Genomic DNA, 22,427 nt, shown 5'->3' with positions numbered 1-22,427 from the left:
TGGGCCTATTAGCACCATTGTTCTGACACTCACCCACTACACCACTCATGTTCCATTAGGAAATTAAAAGTCTCCCATCAATGTGACCCACTGAAATCCATCTGTGCTTTGAATACAAAGTAGCGAAGATGGAGACCAGCAGGATAAGAGCACAGGTCGACAGGAGAGAATTAGAAAATGCAAGTATAGATGTCAGTGTCAGTTTGTGCTGATGTAATGGCGGTCGGGATACTAAAGCACACTAAAGCATTTTGGGTTTCAGATACTTTTTGACTAAGGAAACTATTTTAAAGGTATGCACTAAATTCTTTTACAAAAAAACTGTTTGCATATGTAGCATTTCATTGGAAAGTTGACAGTCAGTTGCTCTCATTATTTCTCATTATTTATTCAGCGTTAGTAATGCTGCTGAATAAATAATAATTGTATTGTTTGAAATGTAATCACAAGCTCTAAAGGCCCGATATGGATTGACAGTATTGACTTAGTGCACATTTTTGTACCGTGCTGTTTGTGTGTGCACTTTGAGATCTTCTTATGCTTTATTTTACAAAGAACAAGTGGATCAGTGCTTTTCAGTCTTGCTAACAATGAGGGGGGATTACGGTCACTCCACCCAGTGTCCTTTCCCTTTTCCCTTATCTCTTGCTCTGCCTGCTGAGAGTCTTCATGCTCCCTTCACTGGGTTTGGTTACAGTAGCTTTAAACTGATTTAGTAATTTAGTGTTGGCCTATTGAGGGATGACAGTCACTGTCTGTCCCTTCTGCTTGCTCAGCCTGGATCTGATGGCCACTCGGTAGCATTGGGTTGGTCTTAGCACTTTGGAGGACTTAAACTACGGAAATAATTCACTGCTGTTACATTACTTCCATAAATATTTTGTTTTATAAGTTGCTTCTGTATTTTCAGTCAAAAACGTATATCTAGTTTCACTTCCAATAACATATATATATATATATATATATATATATATATATATATATATATATATACACACACCACAGTGTATTTGCTGTGGTGTTCAGTCCTGGGAAGATTGGTGACTGTCTTGAATGTTTTCAACTTATGAATGATCTTTCTCACTGTAGAATGGTGGACTTCAGATTATCTATAAATGGCCAAATAACCCTTCCCAGATTAATGGGCAACAACAGCTGCTTCTCTAAGGTGCTTGCTGACATCTTTCCTGCTTGGTATTATGATAAGACACATCTAAATACTGCAGTCCTCCATCCAAAACTTCTGCATTTCCTGAGGTGCTCACACTTGCTGATCATCAGTTCATTAAGTATAGCTGATTTTCTGGTATTTATCTTGTTAATTCCTATGGGTCCAGTAAGATTGTACTATTTTTACACGCTGCTTCTGCATATTGGCTTCTTTTTTTTTTTTTAAATAAATTGACATAAAAAGACACAGTGTAAACTTGCTGTGTTTTCTTTTTACCTGTATTTACCTTTGTATTAATTCCCTTATGTATTTACCTTCCCATAAAATTTACAGTTTAATGTCCATTTTTATTTATCTATGCAAAACTCCTGCATTATTTCCCCCATTTCTTTCCCCACAATGTCCCTTTTCTGCTTTATTGTATAACCAGTAAGCCATTCAAAATATGTCATAGTTCAGCTGAGAAACTGGACAGTTCTAGATGGAACCAGCATAGCCATAATCTTTCTCTTTTTTTGGCAGGTTTGGTCCTCCATACAGTTACGGTATACAAAGACATAAACAGACATACACTGCGTTATTCAGCACTGTTGAGATGAATCCAGGATGAACAAGACTCCAGTGGCAACCTCACCGGCAATATGTGCTCCATCATCCTGCATAATCAGCAGCACACATGACCCCCCCAGAGCAATGAAACAAGAATAAGATCAGCATGTATGTAGAGATTAATAGGGGACTGCTTGCACCAAGGGAAGAAGATAATTGATAGCGAGACTTCAAAAAGCAAAGAGGACAAAGGGGGGGAGAAAGGTAGATGTAGTGAGCTGAAAATAGATTTAAAGGCAGGATGGGGTGGAGAGTGAATTGAAGGGAGGAGATGGTGTAGTAGGCAGTTACTGCTAGGATGAGAGGAAATGAAAGTAGTGATTGGTGATGAAGGACAAAACAGGATGCCTTGTAAAGAGGTCATAAATCTACATTGGCTCCAGGCTTTAAACAAATATGGGCTCTAAAGGAATAAGGGGGATAGGAGGAGGAAAGGAGAAAAAGCATGATAAAAATGAAAGCGCTTGTGTTAAATGTTTATCTCTCGCAGTCCTAAGGTTTAATATCCTGTGTGGCCTGACTCTGTTTACTGTCTCGACGCAATGATGAGTCACAGAACGTAGAGCTGGTACCTGTGTATTAAGTGCATGTGTGTGCATATACTTGTGTGAGTTTGCATTTATTTGTTGTATTTCTGATACGCATCTCACCGAGAGAAAGATTTGTTTCATTGATTGTATCAGCGAGCGTGCTATTAAGCCAAATAGCGGCAGATCCCCCGCCGCTTGAGTTTCAGCAAGCGCGTGAGTACGTGTCACTCAGCAGAGCCGGACCACCTGTGGGATGTTTAGTTATTAAGGCACAGCTGGTTGTATTTTAATTTTAATTGGTTTGGCAATTTTGTGTTTAGTGTGAGGGAATGAAGGACAAGTACAATAGACGGAGATGAATTTCCAGCTGAGTTTATGAGCTGAAAACAATAAATATGTAGAATCGATGTGTTTAAACAAAGGTCTATTTTGAAAATTTCACTTTCTCTATGTTTATCTATTTTAATGGAATGTTGTGCTCCATGAATCAATCCATAAGGGTCAAAGTTCACTTACATTTTTCCATGACAGCCTAAGTCAACTTCACGATTTAGTGCAAGTATTTAGACAGAAGGTCAGGACTATTTTTAAGCAGAACTGCTTAAACTATTGGTCCAAAATGGAGCGAGAGGGAGCGCCCTGAGACAACACAAATCCCTCATGTGAAATAACTAATGGGGGTCTGCTGGTGGTAGATAGTCATGTACTCTTCCTCCTTCGGAGAAAACTATTTTGAATCTATAAGCATTAGAGTCTAAAAGCCTGGGGTCTGGGATGCATTTTGCAGCCCCAATTCACATTTTTCACTCAGTTTTTCAATTTAACAACTTGAACCATTAAGCATAATTTTATATTATTACCTTTAAACAAAAGCAAATGTTAGGAGCACACAACTCATTACTATGATATGATAATAACCCATTTTTACCTCAGATGATTTGTATGTGCTTTATAGAGGTATTAGGCTGTACATAATAGGAAAAATCATGTGCTCATGTTATCTCATTATTATAAGGTTCTGACCCCATTAATATGATATTACTTTTTTAATCATACATACTGCACTGTTTTTTTTCTCTGATCACTTTGGTTGTCAGTTACCTCATATTTAAGTACTTGGTGTATTAGTATTTAGCTTAGTGTTATTGCTATTCTTGCTTATTATTGTTATTACACATATTTTGGCTTAGTATTAGCCAACTAGTGAGATGAATGATTAACCTGGTGTATTGCTCCCTCTCTGTTGGAGGAGGGAGGATTCCAAAAGCAAAGAAGTTCAGATATCTCAGGATCTGATGGTAGGATGGAGTGTGGGGTGGAGTGCTGCATTGATGCAGTGTTAACAGTAATGTAGGCCAGACCTTTGTAGTGAAGGGAGAGCTGAGCCGGAAGGCGATTTATCAGTCAATCTTAGTTCCCACCCTACATTCATGAGATTTTGGTAGTGACCCAAAGAATAAGGACACAAAAACAAGATGGCAACATGAGTTTCCTCTGTTGAGTGCTTGGGCTCAGCCTTAGGAGCTTGGCATTTGAAAGTGAGCTCATAAAAGGGCCACTGCTAGTTTGTGTCAAAAGAAGCAGGTGGGGTGGTTTGGGCATCATCCCCCCTTTAGAGCATGGAAGTCAAATTCATTTTACATCAGGGCCACATACATCCCACTCTGATCTTATTGGGCCACACCAGCGAAACTTCCATCGCTGTCAGCGTAAAGAAGCTGAACTGTACATTTAATGTCTAAGACATCTTAATATAAGAAAAAGTACAATTTCAACTTTGTGTCTCAGTTTTTCCTCCATGATTAAAAATGCTGCTGTAATAAACGAAAAATCTGTTAGCATGACTCTTTGGGCTTAAATTGTAAGAAATAAAAGTTGTAGCTGATTGATAATTGTTAATGATTAACAAACAAAGAAGCAAAAGCTTGTCAAAATGCACAAGGAGGAGGCCTTTATCAGCAGGAAAAGCTGTTAAATGTATAAAAAATAAAGTCAAAAGTGCATAATGTATGCCTTCATTCACATTTTCCATCCAATGGACCAGATTGGAGTCTTTGCTGGGCTGTTTCTGGCCCGGGAGCCTTCTGTTTGATAGCTCTGCTTCAGAGGATCTCTGGGCACATCCAACTGGAAGGAGATCTGAGGCTAGGCCTAGAAGTCAATGGAGAGGTGATATATTTCATTTGGCTTGCAAGAACCTTGCAAGCATCAGAATGAACTGCAAATATGTACCTGGGGAGAGGGATGTCAGGAGTACCCTGCTTACCCGCCTACCACCATGTCCTGACTTGGATTTGGATAAGCAGAACATGAATGAATTATCCAGACTTACTTTTTGTTAAAACAAGACTATTACCTGGTTAATCTTTTTGGCTTATGTATATATTCGTTGACCTAATAATTACATCTTTATTATCACACCAATAACCCACAGTTAGCCTCCATTTTAAAACCTATAAAACAGATTATCTTTAGAGTAAAAACTCTAAAAAACTCTATAATAAACTGCACTAAGACTAGTTTTCCAACACACTGAAATACTGAGTTTTAAAATACTTCCAAGGCAGCTCTGTTAGTATATTCTTACACATACTTGCTGGGTTTAAAGAACTGCTGAGAGCAAAAAAAAAATCCCCTGGGAAAGAGTCAAGAGAAAGAGAGAAAGTAGGAGGGAGTGAGAGAAAGAAAGCGAGAGAGAGGATCAGAGAAGAAAGTTGCTGTTCAAAAGAGGGAGAACAGCCCGAAGGAACTGAAGAGCAGCTGTTGAGAGTTTCTCCTCTGAGAACTTCTTTACATTCTACAGGCTCCTCCCATCAGCTAACATTACAGCACGGCAGCTGTCTGGAGAGTAACGCACACACACACGCGCGCGCGCGGGCTTGCACACTTGTGTTTTCAGTGATCGCCTGCACTTAAAAACACATCAGTGCACACAGAAACTGTACTTGTGTGTGTTAAACCAGAGCTTCTGATATGGCATACACACCTGGAGGGAGGTTGACCTGTATAGCATAAAGAAAGACTCGCATTTGACCTTGTTGCTCAACACTCACTGCAGATGCATATAGAACACACACAAACACACACTTTCCTGAGGCCAAACACGCAGTAAAAGTGATTGCTTTTGCATCACCCAGCAGCAGAATGCCAGCTTATATCACTCCATCACTCTCCTATATCTCCTCTTTCCATTTCTATTACACATGTACATGCACACACTCACACTGAAAACTGCTTGTTGCTCATGTGTGTAAAACAGTAATAGCAGTGACAATCAGAGTAACTTACACCTTATAATTACTATATGCTCTGCTGACTTACCGATGAAGCTTTGCAATCATATCCAAGCATGTTCTCCTTTTCTTACACTCATGTATTCTGTCTTGTGTATCTTGCTACCATATTCAAAAAAAGGCTTTAGTGTGTGTGTCACTTTTTTTTAACCAAGGGCAACGGTGTTGAGCGAGACGAGGATAGGATTATTTATACCTTATTTTCCATTTTCAGTCTCAGCCTGTTTCATGTTCTTTCACAGCTGTGACCCTTCCCACTACCTTTACCTCAATGGAAAAGAAAAAAAAATACTCACTTCCTAGTGAAGAGAGAGCCCTTATTATTACAGAGCCAGAGGGTCTCTGCCAGCAATGGAAAAAACAGGAGTGTTTATCACTTGCAGCTCCTGTGTCAGTGTGTTACCAGTGTTAAGGTTTCTTTTCTCGCCATCTCCAGTTTGTATGTAAGTGCACTGTGAGGGCACTGGTATTTCTCCCAGCTACATCCTTATCAGCTTACTAGACCGTTCTACTTTATTTGATGCTGGATCACAGGGCACAGCTCTGCACAAGCTCACATATAGAGGGGGGGAAAAGGGCAATGTATATAAATGCAAGACTGAGGGTTTTTTCTTCTTTTTTGATATGGGAGATATTTTGCAGATTCTCAAATATTATAAGAAGCGTGAGTTAGAGTCATTTATTTAACTTTGTATTCCACAGTTTCTTCTACCTGCTCCTTGCACTGCTTTGCCGTCTCATTTCTCATGCCACAGAATATAAATGCACAGTATATATTTCTTCCTACACATATTAGTCACAGCCTTTGTGCTCTGTGAAACTGTCTCTTCTTAAATTCTGTAAACTGTATGAGTGTCAGCTATTTTTCTAACCACTTGCCGGGTGGGGTCTAACATTCCTTGCTAATTGTGTTTGCCCAACACCCCACCCTCCTCTCAGAGTGTGCATGCGTGTTTGTCTTTATGCTTCATTGTGCAAAATAATTTAGAAAATTGCCAACAAAGCATCCGACCTTTGGCTGCGGTAATGAAAAAGGTCAGGGTCATATCCCTGGATGTTTGTCCCATCATGAATGTGGTACTGTGTCTATAAATCTGTATATTCTTTGCAACATTTGCTCTGCTGGCAAAAGATGTGGCACATTATTGATTCAATCTATGCCCAGCTCATGAAAGATTTTATATTTGCTGTTTTAGCCCCCAGGGGAACAGACTTTTCCAAATGGAAAGCTATTGTTGCACAGGAAAGGGTGCAATTTACCCTTGTGGCAACAGCAGTAGCAGTTTATATAAAATAAATAGAAGTCGGCTGTTATCGGTGATAACATGGCGGCACAGTTGTACAATAAAATCACAGGAAAACGCAGTCTGCTGCAAATATGCTGCATTATAGATGTGAAGCACAAATAATGCTGATGTGATTGTTATTCTGTGACAGGAAATTTGCTTGAACTGGCCTACAATAACAGCCCAACTGAGTAAATTTATATCTTTTCCTATCAGCAAAAAGAACCCAAATCAACAATATCTCATTCAGCATGTTCATGTTTGTTTATCTTTTATCTGGCTGTCCCAAGATGCCTGTTTTGTTGTTGTTGTTGTTTTTTTATCAGATGTATGTAATCCGAATGCACACTCAGATAATTCATTTTAAATGTTGTGGAACGTGCTGTTTTACATTTTGTGAGAGATGTTTTGCAGTTGGTAAACTTGTATAATTTGAGAAAGGATTTACTATATTTATTCTTACATTGGCATCTTTTCTTATTCTTTTTATAGTCTACACCTATTGGTTATTTGTTTAAATCAACTGCTACAGACTGAATTATGGCACATTAAGACATCTGAATGAATAGTAATATATAGCACATATAACTGGGGAAAAGGCCTCACCTAGCCATGGAACTTGTCAGTTAATAGATCCATTTTTATGAGTCTCTGACAATGGCAGACTATTTTTAACAGTGGTTATAATTCCTAAGTAGTTAGAGGCTTTTTGTAAAAACCCATTGGATAAAAACTCAAAGTGTTCAATTACATATTGAGTGTTTGATTTAAAATCCATTGTGGATTTTACTACAGAAACTGTGTCTTTCTCCAACAAACTGTCAACTTAATGTTGTTTACAGCAGGACCACCGATATTAACCCCCCTCCAAAAACTCCTGAAATCACGAGTACCAATTATTTGTCGAACATGTCTTTGGTTAACTTTCAAAAATGAACACAATTTGTGGCAGTTCCAGTCCTCTGTGGATGTCGTTTTTTCTGCAGGTCGGGACTTTCCAGATTTGCGGTGATATATGAGTCGACTTCTTTGTGACAGACCTTTCAGAGAGCCGCAGCATAGCTCAGGGGAGTTTGTTGGGCTTACCTGGTGTTAACCATTGGACCATTATGTATGTGGTGCTGTGCGTGTGACACAGTTTGTGTGTCTGTGTATGTGGAAGGTATGAAATTACCTAATCGCTGTGGTATTCAGCAGCTCATACAATAACATGTTGCATATTTGTTGATGGATGTATTTTCTGCCTTGTTGATGTAAAGCGTGCCTTCAGGTAAAGCTTTTTTTCCTGTATTTCAAAGGCACACGTACATTTTCTTCCCTTCGGGACACACTTACAAACATGAAACAACACGTTCTGGTTTTCTACAGAAGTGTTAACAAACCTCCCAGAGAAAGAATGTTGCATTGGAAATATAAGATCGTAAAAAGGCTGAATGCATTGCTGTGTATCCATGGCAACGGCACCAGTCTAGTGTAACATGTTTTTTTGTGTGTGTTTTTACAGAAGTGTGTGATGATTACAAGTGAACTCAAATGCAGTCCCTGTGGGGTTTGCCTTTTTATATGCAGAGCTTCCTTTTTTGAGAAAAGCAATTACTGAAATCCATGTCTGTCATATCACTGAATGTGTGGGCCTATATAGGTGTACTAATGCATTAGCAGAGTGATCACTGTTTGATCTCTTTCTTCCACGTCCCAGTTTAAGACAATACGTGATCACTAGATGCACTTCCATTACTTCATATGTGCAGTTGTAGCCTCGTGCACAAAAACAAATATGATCAGTTATTGCTCGCTTTATTCTTTTCATCTGAAGAAAAGTTGGTTTTTATAACACAAAACCACATTGAGGCTTTTGTTTGTGCTCTTGTGCTCTGATAAACAAATGTGAAAATAATAAGTAAATTTTTAGTGCAGGAATTGTTTTTGAATTTTTTGCCAAAGCAGTGATGTAATATTGCAACTTGAACCCATGCTGAGCATATCCAACACATGGAGATATTGTTTTTATTTAAAAACAGTTTTATATTGGCTTGCAAAGAAACTTTATTATTTGAATACATCTGAAACCTCTTCACTGGAGCATTGGCTAAATGATTTGTCATACCCTCCATCTTAGAATTTTAAATAGGTTTTCCCTGCAGCTTAAATTGGATTATTTGAGGCAAGATTTGGTCGCACTTTATTGCTTTTCTAGGGGAAAACAAATCGATAACAGTGTGAATAATAAATATCATTGTCTATCATTTTAGAGAAACAGTGGCTTTGAGATGGAAATATATTTTACTCCTTTTTTTGTTTGCCTATGTTGTAGCTTTTAATGAATTCTTAAAACTTAGCATTAAACTGGGTTTAGTCAGGAGTTGTGTATTTGCTGTTTTTGGGTCCTACTGCATTGGTTTTACCTTCTATAAAACAGTTTAAAAACAATGATTAAAGTTATTAGGGTGCACACAGATTTAAAAAATGATTATTAGGAACACTCAGATTGTCAGGTGTTGTGTTTAGTAGTATTCTTTTAGCACTCTAGGCTGAATATTGAGTCTCTGCTTTTATGTATTCATTCATTTATTTGCAGAGCACTTTGTAGCAGCATTTACTAAACTGCTCATGTGCACATGCTCATTTAAATTCACAATAAATTCCAGTATAAATGTTTATATATCTTTCTTTCTGTCTGCCTCTCTCACATGGACACCCACACACATACACTCTCATGCACTCACACACACACACACACACACACACACACACACACACACACCAGGGTGGTGGTTTTGTGTGTAAGGGTTGTGTTTTTCAGAGGCTATAAGCGAACTCCCTGCTTCACTGTCATGCTAACAATGATGCAGGGAGTGGGAGAAAAGCTGAGTGAGGGATGTTGTGTATGCGTGTGTGTAGCAGGTTGGAGACTGATAGCCACAACATTCATTATCCCATCAGCTCCCTTAGTAACACCATTCACACACACAAACATATGCATTAACAAAACATGATTTTAATCACTTATTCACTTACTCATCCACTCTTGGAGACACGTCCCACACCTTTGCCCACACCACAGCCCACACATGGATGTGAACACACAGACACACTGCTGCCGCTTAGTGTGCCATTGTAGCTATTAGGCCTGCATCATTAAAGCTCTTCAGACTAATTATCTCCCCCGATGAGCCGAAGGTCTCAATGGGGCGACAGGGAGAGATCCAGCATGATTGACTTGGCCTATGCTTTTCTCAATGAGCCATTAGTCTAGTGCAAGGAAACAAACACACACACACACACACACACACATGTACACACACAGGCTTGTGCTAATGCACTCCATGTCAGCTTACCATATTCATTTACATCTCTGGGAAAAAGACCTGTCAGTTGTAAGGAAGCGTAATTACATGATGGAGGGATGTGAGTGTGAAGGTGTGCGTGCAGTGTGCACTTTCTCTCAGTTTGTGAATGTGCAGTTCAGTGCGTGTTTGCCACTTTTTGCTTCTCCGGAGCCAGGTGCCACAGGGGAATGCAGAGAATGTAAGCTGGCGATGAGTGATGGTGACAGTTTGCCAGAGAAACAGTGCAAGGGAGAGAGAAGTCTTCCTTTACTCTACAGATATTGTACCCACCACTGATAAACTCTGTCACACCCCAGGAAAAAGATTCCCCCATATGAATCATTGTTCATTTTAATTCCCTTATTAATCAGTTTATACCACAGTGTTTGGGCAGTTAAAGATGATATTTGTTTTCAATGTGGGCCAGACTTGCATGCATGAGTTATGAAAGCCCCGAGAGAGAGTAGGAGGTAAGGAGGACCTTTTGAAATTGGGAAATAATTTATAGAATGTAGCAGGGAGTATAGCAGGAAAGACAAGTGTAATGGTTAACTATTAATAAAGGTATGCATATTAGAACTAACTGGGCTTAGAGAAACAATTCCACAGTCTGTTAATCAGTCAGTGATATTTATGTTACCTGCACAACTTCTGATTGTGTTGGCCTATTAAATTCTAAGTGGGAGAACAGGAAGGTGCATTTGACCTCTTCAGGCCAGGAAACTCCAAGATCTCAAGTATGTTTCTGTACAGCAAACAACTTTGCTACTTTTAAAGTTAGTTGCATTATGCCATGGTAGGAATTGGTTATGCAGTTTTATTTATGTATGTGTGTTTGTGTGATTTTGCAAATCCCAGTGATTGTGATACAAACAAAATTGAGGGCTACATAGATGACAAGTGGCTGCTTAGTTTCCAGGCATTCTCTCTGGAATGAAACAATGTCATAATTACAGATATTCATCAACTTTTTATTTTGCCTCACTGGATCCAAATTTGAATTTTTCCTTTAGTTTCTGTCCAGGTACCTGCATTCACATTCACATCGACTCACTAATGAAAATAATGCTAAAGCTAAACATAAATGGTAAATATGGTCCTTGAATTGGATAAGCGGAAGAAAATGAATAGATGGATGCTAAACATCACAACATTAGCTTTGTGACTGTGAAGATGTTAGCATAATTACATTAGCAGTTAGCATAAATTACCATAGTCCTTGTCCCTTACCATAGTCGCTAGCATTGCTGTGGATTCTCTGCACTGTTAAATTCTGGATAGAATATGGATATTTGTACCATTTGGCTCTTATCCAGCATAATATTTCAGGCATTCCTGCTCTACTAGAGATTTATATGCAAGTGGTTTAAAGGAAGTACATTTCCTGAGGCTATTTGACCCATTAACAGTAAATCTGTGTCACGTTAAGGTTGATGTTGTTTTTAGCTGGTTGACCTTGTAATATCTCAGCATGTTTTTTAAAAAAAACCACTTTTAACTTTTTAACTTTTGACCTGCCACATTTAGGGTGCAGTAAAGTAGTCATTAGCTGAAAATATTCTAATGCAAAAGGTTTTGTTAGTAGACGCTCATGAAAAATGTTGTATTATCTTTTCTGTTGCATGAGTTTACCGAGCCAAGCCTAATGTTTGCTGTTAATGACGTAAACCCTTCTGTATATATGCCCGTTAAATCTTACTGAAAGACCTTGATTCTCTTTATTTGAAGAGATAATTGAAGGTTGAAACTGGAGTTTACAAAGAAGGCGCGGGGTGTTTGCAAAAGCACATATGATAATCTGTTTCAGTTGACAGAGAGTCAGGTAGCATCATTATTGATGCTTGGTGCTTCAGATCTTCAAAACACACCAGAAACCACGCCTTGTTTGGGGGTAGGTAGACTCCAAGGCTCCAGACTGCATGTTATTTGGCATTCTGCGTAGAAAGCCACCTAAAATATATTTGGTGTGAAATCCCATAGGGCTTGAGGTTTGCTATATTGAGTATCCAGCCTGAGGGAATAAGTGAAGTTTCTATTGTATCAATTACAAAGGCAATTAGTGACATAGCAGCTATTACATCAATTTGGTTTCAGTCAAATCCCCCAACATTACGAACAATGGCTATCCAAATTGAAAGAAAGAAGCAAACACAAACAGTGGCTTCAAATCCCCATGCAATTAATATCACACTGCTTTCTAAAGTGACATCGCAGCTACCAAAGTCAGCCCCCCAGTTTGCTTTCTGTGTCCCACTGAGGTGGGAAAAGAGAAGGAAGGGCGGGATGAGCAACGGGAGGGAAATTTTAAGAACAGATGGCAGAGTGGCCCCTGTGTTCAACTGCCTGGGTGATTATGGACACAGCTGTCAGTCACTTCACATGTAAGTGTGCGTGCGTGTGTGGGTTTGATTTTGTGTCAGTACTTGTGTCTTTGTGAGTGTATTTTGTGTGTATGTGTGTGTGCCTGTAACTCCCCCATGTGTTCTCCAGTTTCTTTGTTCTCAGTGTGTCTTGGTAATGTTGCATTGCAGCTGCGTGTTTATGGCTGTACATATTTCTGAGATATTGGTGTCTTGACAGAGTTCAAATGCCAGATCAGAGTTCAGGCAAAACATTGCAAGGAATGTAAGATTCAGGTCACCTGTCCACACTTTGATAAGCTCTCTCTCTCTCTCTCTCTCTCTCTCTCGTTGTGTGTGCTTCTTTATTACTGGGCTTTACCCCCATCTAGTGGTGCTTCATGTTACTGCCTTTGGATCAGTTGCATAATGTGCTGCACACCTCATTATCAGGCAAAGTAAGGTTCACTTAATTTGATTTTAGTGTCATAAATATAATTACAGAGTTTGTGTACAGTTTGTTTTCAAAGTACAAAGTACATTTCAGTCAAAAACATAAATGTCTGCTTGCTCTTAATGACATTATGTTTACTTATTAGTTAGAAATTATTAAGTGTTAAATTGGTACAATTGCATGAAATTACGTTTGTTGGTCAGTTGTGGCACTGCAGCTCCAGCAGTGAGATATAACAGTGGGATAGAGTATTATTATTATGACTAACAGTGCAATATGTACAGTTACACAGCCAGCAAATGGAAGAACATTATAATGCATGTATAATCATGTCCCCAACCACCTGACAAATGTAATTTTAACATTTGCTCCTCTTTTAACTCGGGAAGAAAAATATATGGCTCTTTAGCTGCTAAATGTTCCACTATAATCACCAGTCGGTTTGTCTGCCTGCAGTTTAGCACAAGAAAGGTAGTGCAGTGTGAATTTATCAGATCAAAAAAGCTGTGTGCTTCAGTTTAAAACTACAGCAATGGGAAAGTGAATCAAATGCTATGGACTGTAAAAAACACATAAATTAAAAAAAATGTTGATCCGAGGGAGCGGAACTGGGTTATAATTCTCTTTGTATGCTTCACTATGGGCACCATCTTTCATATTACACATTACAGAATTAGAACTGTCATTTACTTTGATCTATTATTGATATAAGTATTGACAAGCACAGCTTTAAGTTTATGATATTGAATCTGTTTTTTGTTTTTCACGGCATCAACATAACTTTCATTTTAGGGTAATGTTCTCCTCATGGACCAAAACAAACTCGCACTGTCATTTGTATAAATCACAGGTCCGGTTTACTGCTGCTATTACATAACAACAGAGGTGGATTTATGCTGGTGAACAACACTTAGCTGTGGAAACGTTGCTGAGGAAATATATGTGATCATTTGTACCAAATACATATATATGAAATGACTGGAATGGGAGCTTCTGGACTGGATCAGTCACTGATCCAATCCCTAAGAGCAGGAGTAGTATTTATAATAGTGCTTTTATCTGCAGATAAATGTGTCGCTCTGCTTCCCCATTCATGCCATCATCCCTGGAGTAGTTTCAGTTGGCAGAGGTGATGTGTAGCCATCCATCACACGCTTGATCCAAACAGTGTACATGCACAGCTTGGTGTCAACCCAGTTGATGGTGGGGTCAACCGGGTTGCTGCAGCTTTGGTTGTACCATTGCACACTCTGCAGCTGGTGGTCACACACCATCACACTGCCCATTTTCTTCTGGGGAGAGAACACAACTCTCTATTGGGGCTTTTTACAGGAAACAGATGCAAATAATTTAATTAAAATGAAATGAAAATTATCTGATACTGCAAGAGACAAATGACAAATTAGAGTAATTAGAGTGGTGCAACAGAAGTCAAGGGAATGAACATAGCTGTGTGAGTGGCAGCTTCCTGAGGTTCTGGCCATGCTCACCCAGCAGTTATCTGTGACCATGAATGGGCCCCAGTACACAAACTCAGGCAAAGTGTTCATGCAAGTCTGATCATCCACAACAGGTACAGTTATGCTCCTCATGTGGTGAGTGGGCTCATCTGTTTCAGAGAGACACCCTGGATTTCTACCAGGGTGAACAATAACAATGCAGTACTTGTGGTATAATCTATGCCATCTCTTATCAAACGACCTATTTTTTGACAAAAACTTCCTTCATTTTATTCAGAACATCTACGGATTGCTTCCTATTTTTATGCATTGCCACTTCTCTCACAAGAGCATAAGGTCTAAACCTTGAGTAAATACTATTTTCAAGGTCTACCTCTTTTAATTAGTCCTGATCACTGACTGGGCATTTTGGCAGGCAATTATAAACTCCCCTGATTAAAGAAAGCCATGATTAAAATAGAATGTTCATGCCTTGTTAAAGCAGCGATGACCAGAATAATAATGAGCTTCATAACACATACATTCCCACCTGCTGATGAACCCAACATTTCCCCCCAAATATACCCACTGAATTGTGTATCTCTCCAGATTAAGCCCAAATTTTGTGCTTTCTGCTCTGAAGGTACTGCTTGTTCTCTGGTGTACTTATTTTGAAGACAGGTTTAGAAAGCTCAAGTAGAATAGAAAGTAGAGAGTTCAGAGAATCACTGAGTTACAGTGACATCACTTGCTCTACACTTGTAAAACCATACGTCATTTTTTTTAAATTCAGCTTTTTGCATGAAATAGACAGATAAGAAATCACATGATGATTAGGAAGCTTTAAGTGTGTCAGTAGGTGGTTTTTGTGACCTTCAGACAGAAGCTATTTCTTTATTTGATGCTAAGCTGATGTAAGCTAACATAAGACTGCTGGCTGTGGCTTTATACTAAGTGGACACGCTTAGGAGCTTAAGAGTCTTTTACTGTATATCTTGTCAAGAAGGTAAAAAACATATTTCCCCAAATATTTTCCTGTTCGTCTGAAATCAAAGACACCAGCAGCTGAGAGCTCTTCAGTCTCATATCTTGCTGTGTCTGTTTATGGCAGTTTTTCTTCACTACAGTTTATGGTAACAAGCCATGGGCCTAAAATGAGTACTGTTTACTTTTGAACCAACTGAAACCCTATGTAACATAATATACAGCTACAGAGAGGATTAAACTGTTGCACATCGATCATATGAGGAGGCTGGATTGAAACAAAGTACTGACACTGTTAATTCATTCACAGATCAGGATCATGTTTCATATATATGAGTCAGATTTGGACATTGAGTAGACCAGTGGGGTCTAGCAGCTGGCTTCCCTTCATAGTCTGATTACAGAAAGAAACATGCTCACCAATTAGTTAATATGTCTTGTTTACCTAATCAAGAGTTCTTATCTCACTCTCAGTAAAAAAGTATATAAAAGCTCATTTCCCAAATTGTTTAAAAAAATGAAACTCCTGGGACATTTAGCTAAAAAGCATATTTGAGGACCAGATTAAAAGAAAAAAAAACAGCTTATCTGCAGCTATGCTAAATTCTTAATGAGGGATAAAAGCAACAGTATCACTTTTAAATCCACTTACGCTGATTTGCGATAGTGGAGCCCTAACCACTGCCATGGCAAGTCTCCCCAGGCAAGCAACAGGTCAGAGAAATAGGCTGCAAATAGGCAGGTTCAGCCAGATGTACAACAACTTAGGCTCTGGAGAGTTGAATGGTAGGGACTGTGAATGATCCCAAAGCAACATAAATGTTCTGCTCTGTGCCTTTGTCATGTTCCCCAAGACATGCAGCGGTTTGGTAGGATGTGCAAAGGACAGAAGAGAAAATCAAATTTATTATGCTCAGGCAGACTTCTTAGGCCACTGGCAGGAATAGGCCCATGACTGAAGAACAGTGAGCTTTAATCAGACATGAACAGCAGGCTGATGAATGTGATTTAATTAAGCAAAATCCCAATTGGGATTTGCAGCAGTTCTGTCAGCATTATTGAGGCTTTCTAACACTGACTACACAAAACCAAAATGACAAAGCTGAATACAATGACTGATTGACTCATCTGACACAGACAGATTACACGTCCTCTTAAAATTACTTTCCCATCTCATCAAATATGATTATTTGGTGGAATGCCGCTGAATTCATTCACTGCCATTTCCACATTGATTTTGAATGACTTCGATTAGTGACGTTAATTTCTTAACAAATCAGACCAATAAACCAAAAATTATCTTTTTAATTTTAAGGTTTTATTTGGCAAAATCATTCACTAATAAATATGTGGGTTCACAATCACCCAAGGTTACTATGCAGGATATTTGTCAGATCAATAGACATGCCAGGGTCTAGACAGAGGCTGGGACATCTTGCTGTCCCTCAGGGGAGAGGCTCCTGTAACCCGTCAAAAAGATCAAAGAGAAAATAGAAATGTCCTTTATAATATTTATTCACTTTATTGTAGACACAAAATTGGAAATATCTACCTGTGAGCCTGAATATATGGATATAATGACCACAAGGGAAGATTCATGCACGTATTTTTTGCAGTTTTCTTCTGTATAGTCTGTAAAGGCACTTTGATCATATTTTTATATATATCTGCAAGCTTTTTAGGGTTCAGTTGGAGGAACAGACTGCTTTATCACTTTCCAGCACCACTTCCTGCCCAGCTGTAACCTTTGTAACAATGTTATCAGTTCGTTCATTTAGGGTGATATGCTTTCTTTCCTGTGCCAATTTGTTGCTTTCCTGAAAACCATAAAAAGACTCTTGCCTGTGGTTTATCACATTTTTTATTCAGATGTAACAGATTCTAGTTACAGTTTTTGTGTTCTTTGGTCAAGTTAATATCTTTTATAACATACAAGACCTGCAGCACAGGCTCTTTTGGCTCAGTGGGCAATATTAAAGCCATTTTTTAAGGTTAGGCCATGCTAAGTGGACTCTATAGCGGTCAGTGGTGTCATAGATAAATGGGAAAAGCTTTTGCAATCGTACAAGAAGTAATAAAAAAAAAAGAAAAAGTAAAAAAAAAAAAAAAAGACAATACGACGGGATTCCCGCTTCTGTTTATAAATGGAATATTTATCATATCATTTCAAAACCCTTAAAATACTGCATGGCCTCTTGGGAAAACAAAGTTTGTTTATAATTTTATTTTGTCCTTTAAGTCTATAAAAAGATATCAGATTTGTTTTATCAGTTAATAACATGATCATTTGTAGATATTTATAAAAATCTAAAAGATGGAGATCTCACACAGCTTGTTAATGTTTCATGAACTTTGTTTTGTGGAAAAAATCAACATTCAAGGCAAGCAAATAACTGACTGATGAAATGTGAATGTATGTTTTGCAGACATTATAACAGCTTTAGAGGTATTCAATATGTTCAGTGTTATTCAGCTGTCTGATGTTTAATTAATAGGTACAGCTGACTTTTTTTTTTGACATACAAACATTTGATATGCATTTTAATTATCAATACATGTTTAAAGCAAGTGGAAACAGATTTTTTCCAAATAAAAGCTGGAATTGAAGTTCCTACGTTTGAAGCCACCAGCCAGCCGGGGCCTTTCTGTGAGGAGTTTGCATGTTCTGCCTGTGCCTGCATGAATTCTCATTGAGTACTTTAGCTTCCTCGAACAGTCCAGAGACATGTGTGTTAGGCTAATTGGAGATTGTAAATTCTGCTGGGAATCACTGCTCGTCTCTATGTGTTAACCCTGCAATTGACTGACAGCCTGTCCAGACTGTCACCTGCCTTCACCTTATGTCACCTATGATAGGCTGCTCCCATTATGTGAGCCTCAATTGGACAAGAAGGTTAAGAAAACTAATGGATAGAGGAGAAAACACTGGAGAATGCAGCTCCTTTCAAACTCATCCACTCTGGACAGATCTGTATGCATGTTCAGTTGCAACTCAAGGATCTAAAACCATTATTTTAATATTAATATTTGTCTATTCTTTTTGTTCCAGTGATTATAGTCATTGTAGATAAACCATGAGTGGTAGTGTGGGATCACTGTAGTCCTTAAAACCCACACAAATGTGTAATTGTGTGGATGCTTTAAGGCATCCACACTATTGTTTTCCTGTTTCTCTTTATTCTTTATTATTGTGTGGATGCTTTAAGCATCCACACTATTGAGTTCCTGTTTCTCTTTATTCTTTATTATTATTATTGTGTGGATGCTTTAAGGCATCCACACTATTGTTTTCCTGTTTCTCTTTATTGTGTGGATGCTTTAAGGCATCCACACTATTGTTTTCCTGTTTCTCTTTATTCTTTATACTTTATTCTAGTTGCTTCCGTACACTTTTTGGCACTTAACTACTTCCACAATTTTCAGCCCATTTTCACCGTTCAACTTTTAAACTATTCTGCTATTTTTGCTCTTTCCGGCTATATCTTTTGGTATTTTTCACTATTATACTTTTTAAAATATTCCACTTTTTTCCTTTAATTTGTCCCATTGAAATGAATGGGAATTCTGCTAAAACTTTCTTGTTTTTGCAACTTAACTACTTCCTCATATTTTCACGTAGAACAACCATTCAAACTTTAAAATGTTCACAAATTATTGGGCTATTCAGGTATAAATCAGCTTTTTCAAATCTTTTACCGTTTTACTTTTATGCCTCTTAAAGTTTTCAGTTGCAAAATTGTGATTTTTCACAAAATACATGCGTTGTTATGGTTGCTATGCACTTGGCTTCCAGTGTGCCACTGAAGGTTTCGCAGTCTTCTCTTCATGTCCGAACAACTGTTTGCTACTTGCTCAATTTTCACTCAACTTCCACAAATTATACATCAAAACGTAGGTATTTTTGCTGGCTTTCAGAAAATGTCACCATCATTGTTGTGAGATTTATAGAATTTTGGCAAATCTCCTCAGACCAACACAAAGTCTCAAAACTCTCCATAGAAAGTCAATGGAGAGTTTGTTCAAAATCACCGCTGGATTTCTGTAATGAGAGGCATATTCGAATCGTCATATCTCCTTAACGAAGCGAAGTTCAAACATGAGGCTTGTCCCAGTATATCTTCAGACACTCCTGACGCTCACAATTCAAGAATGTTTTTCTCACCTATTACCGTTCTGAAATGAGTTGGACTTGTTTGAGGGTAGGAAATTCGTCCTTCGCTCAGATTTCTTCAGATTTCAAACTCTGGAAATGAACCACTTTTTTCTCTCGTCATATCTTTTTGATGGATTTCCACAGAGACCTGAAAATTTCCATGACTGTTCACCAAAGCCTGCTGTCTCTTACGGTGAAAGAATGATATCGATACTCCAAATAGATTTAGAGTTACAAAGCGTTGTTTGAGGGCAGGTCAAGGCAGTTTTTGCTTCGCTCTACTCAGTTATGGTGCATTAGAAGTCAAATATCTTTAATAATTCATATTTTAATGATAAATTGTCAACACTGGAAGATTCCCCCATCTCTTCTGAACAAAACGGTGTAAGAATGACCGTTCTAGCCCCTACGGTTAGGAAATTATGGTCATTTGTTTGAGGGGAGTCGTCACTATGAGAAATAGACTGCAAAAGTCCTGTGTCTCTCTGTGCTGCATGCACCTGTTTTGGCGGGAAAAAGTGCACAGGCTCTCTGATTGGTGGATTCAAATTCAGCAGCTCCCAGTCTTTGACCTAGAAACATACTTCTCTCTCCCTGTGTGTGTGTGAGTGTGAGTGTGTGTGTGTGTGAGTGTGTGTATGTGTGTGAGTGTGAGTGTGTGTGTGTGTGTGTGTGTGTGTGTGAGACAGAGAGAGAGAGAGAGAGAGAGCCTTTTTATGGGATGATCTCATTGCAAGATTTAAATTCAATATATTTAGACTGCTTGACTGAATTGGATCTTGTGTGTGTGTGTGTGTGTGTGTGTGTGTGTGTGTGTGTGTGTGTGTGAGAGAGAGAGAGAGAGAGAGCCTTTTTATGGGATGATCTCATTGTAAGATTCAAATTCAATATATTTAGACTGCTTGACTGAATTGGATCTTGTGTGTGTGTCTCTCTGTGCATGTGTGTTTGCATGTGTGTCCATATTTGTGATTGTGTGGCTGTTATATATTTTTTTGCTGATTTTTTTCATTTAACAAGTATATTTTAGGGACCCTCAGCATGTTCAGCATTTTTTCAGCTGTCCATTTTGCTTTTCCAATTTTTCTGTTTAAGTTATCACTATTGTGCTAAATCATACTATTTCTCCTATTTTATAAGATTTGTGTTAATTTAGTATTTCTGCCAAATATAGTATTTCTTATTAATTATAGTTTGTCTACCAAATCATAGTACAGCATTTTTGCTTTTTATAGTATTTGTGCTTAATATAGTATTTCTGCTAAATGTAGTATTTATGCTTAATCATACTATTTCTATATATTTCTGCCAGGCAGCCAATCCTCTGTGAGGACTGAGACATTCAAATGCACATATCAGGGCCTGCACGGCTTCCCAGCCAGCCAATCATATCTGAGGTCTGCCGTTTCTTCTCTCGTCATATCTCAGCGACGGATGTACAGAGAGCAATGAAAATCGCGGTCAAAGTACACCAAAGTCCGCTGATTCACCCAGTACAAGAATCATGTTTCTAGTCCACCTAGTTTTTGAGTTACACAACGTTTTGTAAGTCCAAAAAACGGCACTTTTTGCCTCTCACCGCGATCTGATTCTGACTGCTCATCACCCTGTTTTTCAAGGCGCCCGCTCTCTCTCCCAGTGGCGCAGTTGGTAATGACACGGGTCTGCAACCCAGACGTCGTGGGTTCGATTCCACCTTAGTCAACATGTTTTTTTCCCTACAAATTAATACACTATCACAGACCAGTAATTCATATTCATCATTTATTACAATTCTGCAAACATTTAGCATTTTACCAGCTTTTCTAATATGGACCTCACATTCTTGTTAACACTCCATGGCACAAATACTCTTCCCTTTAGGCTCTGTGTATGTGTATCAATATTTCTCCCATGTTAAAGTATTACTCCTCCATAATTGTATTTCTGTTAAATCAAAGTACTTTTACTACATCTTGGTACTTCTGCTCAATCATAGTATTTCTGCTAAATCATAGTATTTCTGCTACTTTTTGGTACTTGTGCTAAATACAGTATTTCTGCTAAATCATACTATTTCTGCTATTTTATAGGATTTGAGGTAAATATAGTATTTCTGCCAAATATAGTATTTCTACCAAATATAGTATTTCTAATAATTATAGTTTTTCTCCCAAATCATAGCACAGTATTCCTGCTTTTTATAGTATTTGTGCTTAATATAGTATGTCTGCTTTTTATAGGATTTGTGCTTAATATAGTATGTCTGCTTTTTATAGTATTTGTGCTTAATATAGTATGTCTGCTTTTTATAGTATTTGTGCTTAATATAATATGTCTGCTTTTTATAGGATTTGTGCTTAATATAGTATTTCTGCTAAATGTAGTATTTATGCTTAATCATACTATTTCTATATATTTCTGCCAGGCAGCCAATCCTCTGTGAGGACTGAGACATTCAAATGCACATATCAGGGCCTGCACGGCTTCCCAGCCAGCCAATCATATCTGAGGTCTGCCGTTTCTTCTCTCGTCATATCTCAGCGACGGATGTACAGAGAGCAATGAAAATCGCGGTCAAAGTACACCAAAGTCCGCTGATTCACCCAGTACAAGAATTATGCTTCTAGTCCACCTAGTTTTTGAGTTACACAACGTTTTGTAACTCCAAAAAAACGGCGCTTTTGCCTCTCACCGCGATCTGATTCTGACTGCTCATCACCCTGTTTTTCAAAGCGCCCGCTCTCTTTCCCAGTGGCGCAGTTGGTAATGACACGGGTCTGCAACCCAGACGTCGTGGGTTCGATTCCACCTTAGTCAACATGTTTTTTTCCCTACAAATTAATACACTATCACAGACC

The 22,427-nt window shown here is 38.4% G+C and overlaps 1 protein-coding gene across 1 annotated transcript; it reads right to left on the bottom strand.

Annotated features, from left to right (window-relative positions):
* Positions 1-14,102: 14,102 nt before the first annotated feature.
* Positions 14,103-18,161, bottom strand: LOC146378020 (trypsinogen-like protein 3). Its single transcript, XM_084942638.1, is given in 6 exon segments — positions 14,103-14,303; positions 14,502-14,620; positions 16,087-16,195; positions 16,197-16,243; positions 16,246-16,359; positions 18,050-18,161. Coding segments are annotated over 6 exon segments (702 nt in total).
* Positions 18,162-22,427: the final 4,266 nt, after the last annotated feature.

Source organism: Perissodus microlepis, chromosome 11, assembly GCF_051167445.1.
Source record: "Perissodus microlepis isolate ML-2025 ecotype Zambia chromosome 11, ASM5116744v1, whole genome shotgun sequence".
Lineage (NCBI taxonomy): Eukaryota > Metazoa > Chordata > Actinopteri > Cichliformes > Cichlidae > Perissodus > Perissodus microlepis.
Note: the sequence above shows the minus strand (reverse complement) of the source record. Positions and strands in the feature narration are given on the sequence as shown.